This window comes from Ixodes scapularis, unplaced genomic scaffold (assembly GCF_016920785.2).
Source record: "Ixodes scapularis isolate PalLabHiFi unplaced genomic scaffold, ASM1692078v2 ptg000020l_1___fragment_2___debris__unscaffolded, whole genome shotgun sequence".
NCBI classification, from domain to species: Eukaryota; Metazoa; Arthropoda; class Arachnida; order Ixodida; family Ixodidae; genus Ixodes; species Ixodes scapularis.
In genome coordinates, this window is record NW_024609890.1 from 168,839 (window position 1) to 182,851 (window position 14,013).

General features: G+C 43.3%; 1 protein-coding gene across 1 annotated transcript in view; it reads left to right on the top strand.

The window, feature by feature from the left end:
- The window catches only part of LOC8025615 (GPI mannosyltransferase 3), a 33,517-nt gene that overhangs the window by 9,808 nt on the left and 9,696 nt on the right, over window positions 1–14,013 (top strand). Inside the window, exon 5 of the mRNA XM_029972978.3 lies at window positions 1,658–1,804. Coding sequence (XP_029828838.2) covers window positions 1,658–1,804 — 147 coding nt within the window. The remainder of the gene's footprint in view (window positions 1–1,657; window positions 1,805–14,013) is intronic.

A 14,013-nucleotide genomic window follows, 5' to 3' on the forward strand; every position in this document is an offset into this window, starting at 1 on the left:
AGCGTCGCCCTGAGGAGGGTATTGCACTAATTGCACATGTGTGCTATGTCAACTTCCGACCGATCACTCGTGTCCTCACTAATTAAGTGATTAGCCAAATGCTTACACAACACTCGTGTCTTGTGTTTGCCTCCTTAGGGTCAAGTCGAAAAAATTTAGAACCACAATGAAGATTGATTGGTCAAGCTCGGGGTTGGGTGTGAAAGGGGCTCTGCAACTAGATGTCACATCACCAATAAATTTAACGTGACAGTTGGATACCACATCACAGACGTTCATGAACTACACATGTTTGAAAGTTGAAATTTTACGTGGTGTGAACTATCTACAGGTACAGACTACACAGTAATTTTGCTTTCAAGATTGTTCATGTGATGAGACGTGACGATGTGTGTGAATGAAAAAGTATGTTTATGTGTGATACAAGCTTCTTTGTAAGTAAAGAAAGCAGGCATTTTCAAGGTGTGCTGTGTACAAGAAGATTTTTGTGCAGACTAACTAAGCAAAAAACTTATTTTTGACCCCGAATTTGCTTCTGCAGGCTATAAACCAGATACGGACTATAACCAATACTATAATTGCCATTTCACCGAGAATGAGGAACTTTTTTCCGAAAGAAAAACAGATATATGGCATTTTTTTTATAAAAATATTTGACCTTGGGAACTAGAAAGGAGGTGACTGCCCCTCCTTAAAAGAGTCACTGGCCTTCTTACGTAGGTGGTGCTGTTCTAACACTCTTGTAACGGAAGAGAGTCACACTTGTGCTGCTTGAAGAGGTGGCTCTGAGATCGTCATCTACGGGCTCTAGGTATCAAAAAAAAAAAATGAAGCTTATATTGATACGCTTCCGATTTCCCTATTAAAAACAGGATCAAAGATTGCAACACTATCCGGGTCTTCATGGCTGAATAATTGCCGAGCTTTAAAACATCGCAGATTTAAAAGCGACCGTTTTAGATTATCTTTCTTCCCTTGGGCAATTCGAGAATTAGTAATTTAACAAATGACATTCTGACTCAAATTTTTATAACTTTGTAAGATTACACTTTAAATCGTTCTTACTTTGGTATACTGCCATTTTTCCTTGTTTTGTATTTTCAGTGGAGCTGGTAGTATTTCCGAATCAATAAATAACACACTTTTTTCTGTGATTCGGCGCAGAAATCAGTGGGTGCCGTCAAATCTGCAGCAGCCAATCGCAAGCAATCACTTCCCGCACATAAATCGCACCTACTCAAAAATCAGTCTACCGTTGGTCAGTCCCCCTTGCTGCCTGGGACTTGCATACAGCGACCGATTCCAGACGTAACAAAATTTTCGTGTGTGTTCTTAAAACTACTTGTAGTCACAAATTCGGAGTAGCTTACTCGGAGTGGAGTAATAAAACGAAAATGCCCCCTTACCAATTGTAGCACACCTGGCAGCAGCTTTTGACCCTTTACCAAACTTTGTCCGAAGTTTTGTGAACAACGGCATATTGAGGGACCCTGGTCAAATCAAATTATTTGGCTAATCCCTATTCAATTTGAATGAAAACTCCAATATTTGTCAGCCCTAGTTAAAACCGGAAAGTCTTCAGCCTAGGTATAACTCATTTCACATTAAAAGGTTTGGTGGGTCAGGATTTCGTATCAGTCTCTGTGTGGGTCCGCAGCACTTCGTGGGGCTACCTGTGGCCAGTTGGACTGGCGGTGATGATCCGGCCGACCGCCCTGGCGCTGTGGTTACCGCTCGTACTGCTGCACTTCGCCAAGGAGTCACACTCCAGGACCTACCTTTTCAAGAGGCTCCTGTTCACCAGGTGAGGCCAGACAAATCACTCGTGCGGGCATCACTGAATAAGCGACACCACAGTCCTTAGATTACCTGGGGTGCGATTGTGACCAAGGCGAGAGCGTTTCCAGCTGCTGATTGGGCGTGGCAGCACGGCTTGCACGCAATCATCCAATATTGCAGGCAATATTTTGGTGAGAACGGCTGACCAACATACAAATAGTGAGAGAGGTCTCGCAGCCTCTGATCTGCTTGTCCTTAGTACTTTTTCATCCAGCGATTGATGGATTTTTTGCAATATGAAAAAAATTTTTGCTTTATATTATTTTGTATATAACAAAAAGCATCCTTCTGTTCTCTATCCAATGCCCTTTTTATCTTCCTTCTTCTTCCATCTTCTTTTTTTTTTTGTCTTTCTGTTACCTTGCTTCTTTTTTCTTGTAAATAAAATGCCAGTTGTCAGTTAGCGCTCTTTCCTGTCTTCTCTTTCTTCCTTCTGTTGTCCTTGCGCTATTTTCTAGTGATGTTTACCCAACTAACCCACCGGATAATTTTAACGCTTCAGTTCCATTGACTGGCGCGCGGAGACAGGGTTCCCATTGGCCACTGCGCTCGTCAGTTTCCACGACCGCTCACCCCATGGCGCTGCGTGTCCATCAGCGCGCCATTAACACAAAGCGTCCAAGGTCGGCGTGTTTAGGGAGGCACACGCACTGACTGGCGACGAAAAGTATGCAGCAGACCAGGGACCCCAGAACCGGGGGGGCAATGGGGCTTGAGCACCCGCTGACATTTTCCGGGGGGTGCTGGGCAATATGCTGAGCCCCCGTGCGTTTGGCTCGAGGCGTACTGAACAATGCCTGCACACCCCTCCCCCCTCCATTCTGTGTTCCCGTTGTTGCTCAGCTCCGCCAAGCCACATACTTGGTTAAGGGCAAGCACGTGGCTCTGTTTTTGTTACGGGTGGCTACCCACCGCATCACGGCACAACATTCGCCCACAAAATTCCAGAAACAAAAACAAAAAAACAAAGTAAAGCAAAGCGCCAGTAAACCGCGGAAGACGCTGCAGCTCCAAAAAAATAGAGGCAGCATAGCAGCACAGTCAGGGACTGGGGCCCTCCCGTATCTCCACTCAAGGGTTGGCCATGCGGGAAAATGTGCAGCGCACTGTTTTTGTCCACCCAACCAGCCGGCTTCTTCGTTTTGCTTCTATTTTGGCGCTTGGGCAGTGACGTTTCCCAAAAAAAGTACAAAAATCTTTTCCTATCTATTTTTTTTTTCAACTGCGTTTTTGTTGTTGTGTTTGTTGTTGTTTCGGCGGCCTGAGTAACCACGAAGTTCAAGTAATTCCTTCCATGTTGAGAGCCGATTGCGGGGAGACGGTCTGCACAAGAAGAAAGCCCTTCTTGAACGGGGAACTGCCTACAGATGTAGCGAGTTGAGGGGAAAAAGTTTCCCAAACTCCCAAGGCAAGAGGAGGCCTTAGCAAGCGACACAGGTTGTAAGGGGAGACATCGCACTGCAGTCTATGTTGAAGCACTGCTACCACGGTGGTCATCGGAGGCATCAAAGAATCGCGGCATTGTCGCTTGTATTTCTGTGTCTGGTTTCCAAAACACCATTTGGTTCTTGCCGAGCCAGCCTGCTATGTGCAGGCGGGCGCGCTATTATACACCCAGACACTTTCACACTATTTTTAAAGACGACCATAAAAACTGGAAACATGTTGAAGCAAAAAAAAAGGCATCGCCAGTGAAGCTGCTGGAACGAGAGGGATGCTTTTTTCCTCGTCTCTAGCAGCTCATCGCTTCCTCTTCCCCAGCCTTCCTTCTCCTTGTCCTGTCATTCCACTGAAACTGCAGTTGTAGATCTGTCACTGAAATCCGCGGACGGTTTCTTTGGACATCTGAACATCAAACGATGTTGCTTTTTTTAACAAATGCAACGCTAAAAAAGAAAAACAAAAAAAGCAGTATCTAAAGTTTTACACTTTTAATCATTATCGCGACCAAAAGAACGCTCCTTGATACGTGGTCGCGGGGACCCAAGAAATTGGCATTTTGTCGGGGAGCAGCCACCGGAAATATCCAAAAATATTGGCACGGCAGCAGCGGACCATATCGTACCTAGAGTCACCCAGAATTTACGAAAATCTGGTAGGTTTAGTTTCAATTTTGTGTGTGTGCATGCATAGCAAAGCAAGAGGGGATTGTGAGATCTCAAGGCGCATGAACTGCATTGCAGGGAGTCCTTGAATTTTGCGTGTAAACACCAAATAATATTTTAAGCCACTGTGGCGTTAATTCTGGCAAAATGAAGGCAATGTTATATATTAATTATTTTATTTTTATTCCACCCATTTTTTTCAGTCATAATAAATGCCTCAGTTGCCCCAAAAAGTATTTGATAGTTTCGTGAAGAAGAGATTCTGCGGAAATTTACCCATAAAAAAATGCTTCTTTCCTTTCACTAAAAAAATTGGTCTTCATTCTTTTAAAAAAAAAAAAATGAATCCACCATTTTTGGGCACCTCTGTACTAAATCCTAGCACGCTACATTAACAAGCCAATTTGCGCAGTCACTTCAAATTCAAAGGGCTAACGAAACATTGTATGTGAACTCCCGGTAAAGTATGTCAGGTCCCCTGACCGTTTTTGGTGGGCATTTGGTCTTAAAAGTCAAATTTGGGGGGAGTTTTACATGTCAAACCAACCACGGGCATCTGGCACGCCCCAGTGCAGGAATGAGGATTAATTTGGACCACCTGGGGATCTTTTGACGTGCAACCAAAAGCTCGGGCGCCTTCTCTGCAATAAGCCTCCGTCAGATTGCGGGAATCGGAACCCGCCACCCGGGGATCCGTAGGCCAGTGCTTTGCCTCGGAGCCACTGAGACGGCTAGCTTTTGGATTAAATTTCCAAAAGCATTGCATTGTAGTGACGTTTTCTAAAGAAAGTTTCATTTCTCTTAACGTATAAAAATAATTGTGTGTGTCAACATTTCATTGCTTTGTGACGGGAATTTTGGATTAATGTAGGGACACATGGTATACGAAATGATAATTAACCTTCTATAAACAGTGAAATCTTCGTAATAACTGTTTTTTTTTCAATTTTAATTCCCCCTTCCCCCCCCCCCCACAGACACACACACACACACACACACTTCACCCTTCATTTCGACCGCTAGCCCCCCCTCGTAAAATACACTTCCGGGGTTGCTTCAGCAGACGACAAAGGGAGCAGACAAGCGGCTTGCATGCTTTCACATTCACCACTCATAAGAATTGCTTAAGTGTACCTCGAGCTTGATCTGGATGAGCATCGTACCGGCGTGCGGTCGTGTATCGCTACTGCGTGAGCACGTTAAAGACCCTAGGTTAGCAGTCATACTGCACTGGCAAAATTGCTCATCTACAGTGTAAACCAGTGTCGCCCCTACTGGCAGACAAACCTTACGCTGTCTAAATTGCTCAAACGTCCAATTTGACAATTTGACCTCAAGCTTTTTTCTCACGACTTTCTCAGTTCTCAATTGATGAGCAGTTTTTTCGCGCCATGCTCCAGCCGTCTTGCTACATGTAAAAGGAAGGATTGTGGCTAGCCGATCTCTCAGAGGTACCAAAAAAAAAGTATGACAAGGTCTATCTTTCTGCCTGCGCATCGATGCTTGCGTCGTCTCCGGGACTTGGCCTAGGCTAGGCCTAGTGCTCCAAAGCTTGGTTAACGAGTGTCTAGCTCCTTAAACTTTTGTTTGCTCGGCATGCGTCTGCTCGAATAAAGTCGACTACCCTCTCATTTTGCACACTTTACGACCTTTTGCTGCGAAACACTCGACAGAGCCATACTATGGGCATTTCTCGCCAGACAGCACCATACTATGGGCATTTCTCGCAAGTCGAAATGCGCGTAAAACAGTATGTGCGATCTAGCGATTGTGTCAACTATACTGATTATACCGACTTGTGGTCGATATAAACTGACTTTTAGTCGGTTTATACTGAGGACGACGAACAAAGTCCTGTTGCAGAGTTGGCAACAGAGTGCTCCCAACATGGCAGAAAGGTTTTGTCTGACCTTAATTCCCTGTAGCAAATCTGATGGCTCACTGGTGTATCTCTTCTATAGGGTCATATATGTTTTCTTTATCTGGAGGGGTCTCCAGTTGTATTACTTTCACATTCAAGTATAGGCCATCCATATGAATCCTATGTTTCCTCTGGCAAAATTTGGATGCTTGCTGGCTGGCCTCAAAATTGGTTCAACACATCACTAGGCACGGCTGAACTGGTAACCAAAATAATAGGTCAAAATATTTTTTCTGTAAAGTTTTTGCATTTTTAGACTTAATCCGCATAATTTTTCTTTCTTAAACTGAAAGGTTTAATTGGCCACACTGAAATGTGACTACAGGTGTTGTATTGGGGCAAAGATTTGGATAGTGGAACTTGTTTCATTCGAGTGTAATGGTGTGAAATAATTATACAGGTGCAAATAGTGGAATTTGAGTTGAAAGTGAATTCGAAGCGAATAGTGATTTCGGCTGAATATTTTCTATTTGAATATTGAATAATTTCTCCAAACTTTTTACTACTGCTGCATCATGCTTACACGAAAACCCAGCTGGACTCATGATGGTTGTTTCCAGTGTTGTCACTGAGGGGGGGGGGGGGGGGGGGGGGGGTGGCGGGCCATTGCCCTGTGTGCTGCTGACCCTGTGATGCCACTGGTTGTTCCACTTGCTCATTTCTAATATATGTTATTTTTAATCAAACTATAGTTATGGGCTGTGGCCTTAGAAAGTCCAATGTCCACATTGGGATGGCACGTAAACGACGGGTTTGACACAAGATTAAACCTATAGAGATTCCCAGCTACTATACCTAATCGAATCTGTGAATATACTTTCTTCAATTTCGAGTTTGAAAAGAGCACAATCACGAGTTATGAACACTGGTTGTCTGGACATCTGTGTTTAACATTTCATTTCATTTCATTTATTATATTTCTCAGGGCCCAAAGGCATTACAGAGAGGAGTGGGGCACAGTAAATAGAACAAAGCAAATAACAATGAAAACATAAAAACGATACCAAATAACTACTAAACATCATTTAACAGGTTTTTAATAACACTGTACATGGAATAAAACAAATATCAATGAAAAGGCAAACAATACACAAACTTACTCACGTGAACTTACTACTAAACATCATGTAACAGGTTAGTAATGGCTATCTTAAATTTATCTGAGGCAGTGATTGTGACAATGGCTGCGGGAAGGCGGGTCCAGTCAATCAATGTTTGAGGTAAAAAAAAGGCATTAAAGGTAGATGTGCTGCAATGAGGGATTCCAACGTGATGATATGTAAAATTGTTCAGAAAATAGTGCTTGGCGGAGAGTAGGGTTAGAGTGATATATCTTGTGGAACAGGCATAGGCGGGATATCTTTCGACGAAGAGAAAGAGTGGGCAAAGATAGAGATGTTTTCATTAAAATGGTGCTAGCTGTGCGGTGATAGTTAGAAAGTATAAAACGGGCGGAGCGGTTTTGAATGGATTCTACAGCAGATGCAAGGGTGATACCAGGGTTCCAGATTGAGGCGGCATATTAAAGTTTAGGGCGAATTAAGGTTTTATAAATGAGAAGCTTCAATGAAAGAGGGGCAAGGAAAAAGTTTCTTTTGATGTATCCTAATAATTGATTAACGTTTTTCGTGACATAGTCGACATGAATATTCCAGGACAGATCATTTGAAATGTGAACACCGAGGTATTTGTAGGAGGACACAGGAAGGAGGGTAGAGTTATTGATGGCAGTAGGAAGGGCAAATGTTAATTTGACGAGAGACACACGTGGATTTACATTTAGAGATATTAAGTTCCATAAGCCAGTTGTTGCACCATTGGGTTACATTGTTAATATCGGTTTGAAAAGCAGAGATGTCAGAGTCGTTGAGGATTTCTTTGTAAATAACACAGTCGTCAGCAAAAAGGCTAATAGAAGAGGAGGCACGGGTAGGGAGATCATTAATATATATAAGAAATAGTAGTGGACCGAGTACAGAACCTTGTGGGACACCGGAATCGACAGGCAAGTATGGAGAATTAGTTCCGTTGACGTGGACAAACTGAAGACGGTTAGTCAGAAAGGCGTCTATCCAAGCGAGAACATATGGACACGTGTTAAGGCTACTAAGTTTATGGAGAAGAAGGGTGTGAGGAACTTTGTCAAAAGCTTTGGAAAAATCAAGGAATATGCAATCAGTTCTGGAACCCTGGTCAAGTGTGACATGGAGATTATGAGTAAAGGTAAGAAGTTGGGTTTCGCATGAGTAAAACTTCCAAAAACCATGTTGTGATGTGTTAAAGAAAGAGTTAGAATCCAGAAAGTTTGCAAGTTGAGAGTAAATTACGTGTTCAAGGATTTTGCATGGTATACTCGTTAGGGAGATGGGACGGTAGTTAGATGGATTTTGTTTATTGCCACCTTTGTGTACAGGAGCCACCTTCCCCATCTTCCAATTCAATGGCAAGACACCATGTTGAAGTGACTGAGAAAAAATCTTGGACGGGATAATGCTGGAACACATTTTAGTGTTTTTCAAAAATTTTGTGTTAATGTTATCAGTACCTATTGCAGAAGACATTTTTAGGTTATCAATAATCTGAGCAATTCCATCACTATCTACAACAACAGGATACATAGGCAAGAAATCACAGGCGGCAAATATATGGGAAAACAAGAACTAGCTGGAATAGAGAAAGATTTAGTAAACACTTCATTTAAAATGGAAGAACACTTATCATTGCATAATTCATCTCCATCAGCATCCCTAAGCGTTATATTGGAAGAGAAAGAGGGATTAATAACCTTCCAAAATTGATGCGGGTTATTTAACAAGGAGGGCAACGTATTATTAAAATAATGGGATTTTGCATCTAGAAGTGTTTTTTTATACACACCAGCTGCAGTACGGTACTCCGCCCATCGCCGTTCACTGTTTGATAGCTTTGCAGCACAAAATATTCTTTTTTTCTTGTTTGCTAGCCTTTCTAAAAACACGTTATACCAAGGCAATCTCTCGCAAAATAACCACAGTTTAGTTCTGAACTTTTTAGCGCTATAACATATCAGTATTCCCAAAGTTTACGTCTCTCTTTAAATACACCAGGCATACATGCACACCATTCTACTTTGAAAATGTGCTTTCCTCGTAAGCACGTGACTGCGATATTTGTAATTTTCAAACTGTTCATCACGGCAGGTTAGCCCCAATGAGCATGCTTCCTACTGAGCATGAATGCGCTGCGGAGAAGCAACACCCGCGGTAGCAAGCTCTACGGGTGTTGCTTTTCTGCAGTGCACCAGTGATGGGTAGGAAGCATACTCGATAAGTACAAATACCAAATAGCTATTCGAAACTACCATTAGAAAATTCAAATATTTGCACAATCCTAGAGGGAATGCTATGAACGCTCACTCATGCAGAGCCAAAAAAGAGTGCGCACGATACTAATCTGTTTTTAGGATGTCTGCTTGATTTGCAAGTCATACGACATGCGTTGTCACCCCACTGGAAAGCGTGGGGAAATTTTATTGTTGGCGTTGCACCACCTCCGTTTGCTGTTTTCTCAATAGCTATTCTGAATACAGATATGACAGATAGCGTGCCGGGAAAGTCAAAGCCAAGCCCGCGGAGGTGGGCCCGACAGCTTCCATCCGAGCAGGATGCCTAAGTTTTTCGTCATATCGTTACAGTTGCTGTCTACCGTCCTGGCACCGTCATGGTCACCACAATCTGGGAACGGCAATACCATCATCGGAGGCAACTTCACATCAGCGACATCTACAGATACAACTAAACTGCATCCGTCATCACCGGCCTATTCTTTGTGGATCGGTCTTCAGCACGTGTTTCCTGCGGTTCTGCCCCTGCTTGACCCCAACCAATCACCATCAGCCACCTCCGCGAGCTCAGCGCCACTGGGTAGACAAGCGGCGGCATCACTCAACATCGCCAGTGGGCCCGACAGCTTCCATCCGAGCAGGATGCCTAAGTTTTTCGTCATATCGTTACAGTTGCTGTCTACCGTCCTGGCACCGTCATGGTCACCACAATCTGGGAACGGCAATACCATCATCGGAGGCAACTTCACATCAGCGACATCTACAGATACAACTAAACTGCATCCGTCATCACCGGCCTATTCTTTGTGGATCGGTCTTCAGCACGTGTTTCCTGCGGTTCTGCCCCTGCTTGACCCCAACCAATCACCATCAGCCACCTCCGCGAGCTCAGCGCCACTGGGTAGACAAGCGGCGGCATCACTCAACATCGCCAGTGGGCCCGACAGCTTCCATCCGAGCAGGATGCCTAAGTTTTTCGTCATATCGTTACAGGTCAGTAGTTTTAAACACCTTGGTTTAAAGAGCAACAATGTGTGTCTTTTTTTGCTGCCGGGCCCCAAGGCATGCTCAGTGTTGTACCTTGAATGTTGTGAACTGTATCGCGTTGGTAGTGCTTGTGTGGCTGCCTACGTAGAAAGTGCTAGATATATGTCACTTTTACTCCTCGGAGGGGACATTGAGACTAACCCTGGTCCTATGACGAAAGCGCAAGAGGACCTACTTAACCAAGTTTTCACCATCGTCACGTCATTGCAGACTGGCCAGACTAGCATACTTCAGGAGGTTAGAGAGTTAAAAGAAAAACAGAGTAGTACTGATGAATCGTTGAATGCCCTCACCACACGAGTTTGCCACTTAGAAAACGAACTTTCCACAATAAAAGAAGCAAGTGCAAGTAACTGCATAATATCGGATCCCCAGATAACATCGGCGGTTTCCGAGATATCAGAACTTAGGGCGCGCTGCGATGACACAGAAAGCAGAGCGCGCAGGTCGAATCTTCTTTTTTTTGGCCTCCCCGACGGGGAAAGGGAAACTTGGGCACAATCGGAAAAAGCTGTTCTGGACGTGTGTCGCGAAAAATTGGGCATCCAACTTTCAACAGCAGCTATCGAAAGAGCGCATCGTCTTGGCAGGTTCAGTCACCAAAAGCATCGCCCCATTATTGTAAAAATGGTCTATAAAGAAAAGGAGACGGTGCTTTCAAACGCTTTCAAGCTTAAGGGCACCCCTTTTTCCGTTAGTCAGGATTATATACCGTCTGTCCGCCTTGCTAGGCGGAAACTGATAGAGTTCGCCAGGTCGCATGGGAAGCCCATCAAATTGCGTTTCGACAAACTACTCGTTGACAACAAATGTTACATCTACGCGCCTGGCACAGACTCCGTTCGCGAACTAAACCCACCTGAGAGGAACTTGGAGCCAGACGGGACTCCTTCCGGACTTCATGACCCCGTCATGGTGCTCAGAAAAACCGGCAGTTCTAACCTAGCACCTGCTCTGTCATAGCGTTCGGATGACATTAGTGAGTCACCCCTTGTAAATATTTCTGTTATATTTACTAACATTAGAAGCGTTATACGTAACCGCGATGACTTGTCGTCCATTGTGGACTCATCAGACGCGGATGTTGTTGTTCTCACCGAGACCTGGTTGTCAAGCAAAATACGTAACGATGAAATACTAAACTGTCATAAACGTTTCAATTTTTACCGTCATGACAGAGGCGAAAAAAATGGCGGTGGCGTATTGGTCGCGGTGGCGGAAAACGTATTATCATTTCAAATCAGTATTGTTTCTGAACTGGAGCTTCTATGGGTTTGTCTTCAGTTAAAAACAAAAAAATATATTTTAGGCGTTTGTTATCGTCCTCCTTCAAAAAGTGCCACTTTTGTTACAAGCCTACACGACGCCATTAACGGAGTCATGATGCGTTTTCCCAATACGCCAATAATGCTGCTGGGTGATTTTAACTACCCCGCCATAGTATGGTCAGATATGGGTGCTAGCCTCAGTCCCTTTTCTTCAGAGAGTAGTGAGTTTTTGAACTTGTGCTTGGACATTAGCTTTGCACAAATTGTTACGAAACCGACGCGTATTACAACTACAACTGCCTCTGTTTTAGACCTTATATTAACAACATCGCCCGAGCTTATTACTTCATTGACTTACATGCCTGGTATTAGTGATCATTCCTTGTTGCATTTTATATTAAACATTCCCAGTTCCCGCAAATCAAAACAAATAAAGCAAATACACGATTATGCTAGAGCGGACTTTGATGTGATCAACAATGAAATGAGTCTCTTTTTAGATCGGTATATGCACTGTTTTGCCGAGCGCTCAGTCGCAGACAACTGGCGTTTATTCAAAGATAAGGTGGTATCACTGATGAAGGCACATGTACCTCTTCGCAACATAACGTCGTCACCTGAATCGCCATGGTATACCGTGACTCTGAAAAGGCTCTCAAATAAAAAGAAGCGTTTGTTTCGTGCTGCCAAGCTGAAGGATGACGTACAGCATTGGGCAGCGTACCATCTAGCTGCGGGCGTGTACAAAAATGCTGTTGTAGAGGCTAAAAGCTCATTTTTTAATATTCTGTTACCATCTATGCTAATAAACAACCCCCGTCAATTTTGGAAAGTTGTTAACCCCACTGAAAGCTCCGATGTTGCGCTTAGAATGGCTGACGGAGTAGATGTACCAAATGATCAGTGTTCTTTTGTTTTAAATGATGTTTTTGTCAAAGCGTTTTCGTGCCCTGTTACCTCCAACTTTACCCCAGCTCCAGTTTGTAACTTTTTGCCAATGTATCCTGTCATTATAGAATCTGAAGGGATTGCTAACATAATCGAAAATCTTAAAACCTCTTCGGCAGCCGGCATCGACAATGTAACTGTTAAGTTTCTAAAGAACACTAAAACGTATTCAAGCATTATTCTATCTTATCTTTTTTCCCAGTCTCTCGAACAAGGAATATTACCCAGTGACTGGAAGGTGGGGAAGGTGATTCCAATTCATAAAGGCGGCGATAAACATAATCCTATTAATTTCCGCCCGATCTCTCTAACGAGCATCCCTTGCAAAATTCTTGAACACGTAATATATTCACATCTTGTTAATTTTCTTGACTCTAACTCTTTTTTCAACACAGCTCAACACGGTTTTCGAAAGTTTTATTCCTGTGATACCCAACTGCTAACATTAACTCATCATCTTCACCTCACTCTAGACCGGGGTTCTACGACTGACTGCATATTCCTGGATTTCTCAAAAGCTTTTGACAAGGTTTCTCACCAGCTACTTCTTCATAAACTTAGCAACCTTAATATAGATCCCAATGTCCTCACATGGATAAAATCATTCCTAACGAATCGCTTCCAATTTGTTCGAACTAATGACACTAATTCTTCGCCCTCACCTGTTAACTCCGGTGTCCCTCAGGGCTCCGTACTCGGACCACTCTTATTTCTTATTTATATCAATGACCTTCCTGTGCATGTTTCTTCCTCTATTAGTTTGTTCGCTGACGATTGTGTAATTTATAAAGAGATAGTTAACGACTCTGACATTTCCGCCCTTCAGGTTGATATTAACAACATCTGCAAATGGTGCAAGGAATCGCTCATGGAGCTTAACATCACTAAATGTACATCTATGAGAGTATCTCGTCATAACAACACTTGTCCTTCCTACTCTATTAACAATTCTACTTTAGTTTCTGTGTCCTCCTATAAATATCTCGGCATTCACATAACCAACGACCTCTCCTGGAATATCCACGTCCAATATGTCACTAACAACGCAGATAGGCTTTTGGGCTATCTCAAACGTAACTTTTCGCTTGCTCCTCTTTCGTTAAAACTTCTCCTCTATAAAACCCTAGTTCGTCCTAAACTGGAATATGCAGCTTCTATCTGGAGCCCCGGTATCACCCTTGCATCAGCTGTCGAATCTATTCAGAATCGTTCTGCCCGTTTCATACTCTCGAACTATCATCGTACAGCCAGTGTAACTTCCATGAAATCGTCCCTCTCCTTACCTGATCTCTCTCTCCGAAGAAAAATATCTCGTCTATGTTTATTTCACAAGATTTATTACTCTAACCCCGCTCTCCGTCAAGCATTGTTTTTAGAACCATCGTACATATCATCACGTGTAGACCATGACCTAAAGGTAGGGATTCCCCATTGTAGCACATCCACTTTTAATGCTTCTTTTCTACCCCAAACCTCCATTGATTGGAATCGCCTTCCCGCACATATAGTCTCAATAACTAACACTGTTTATTTTAAAAATGCTATTACCAACTTTTTAACAGA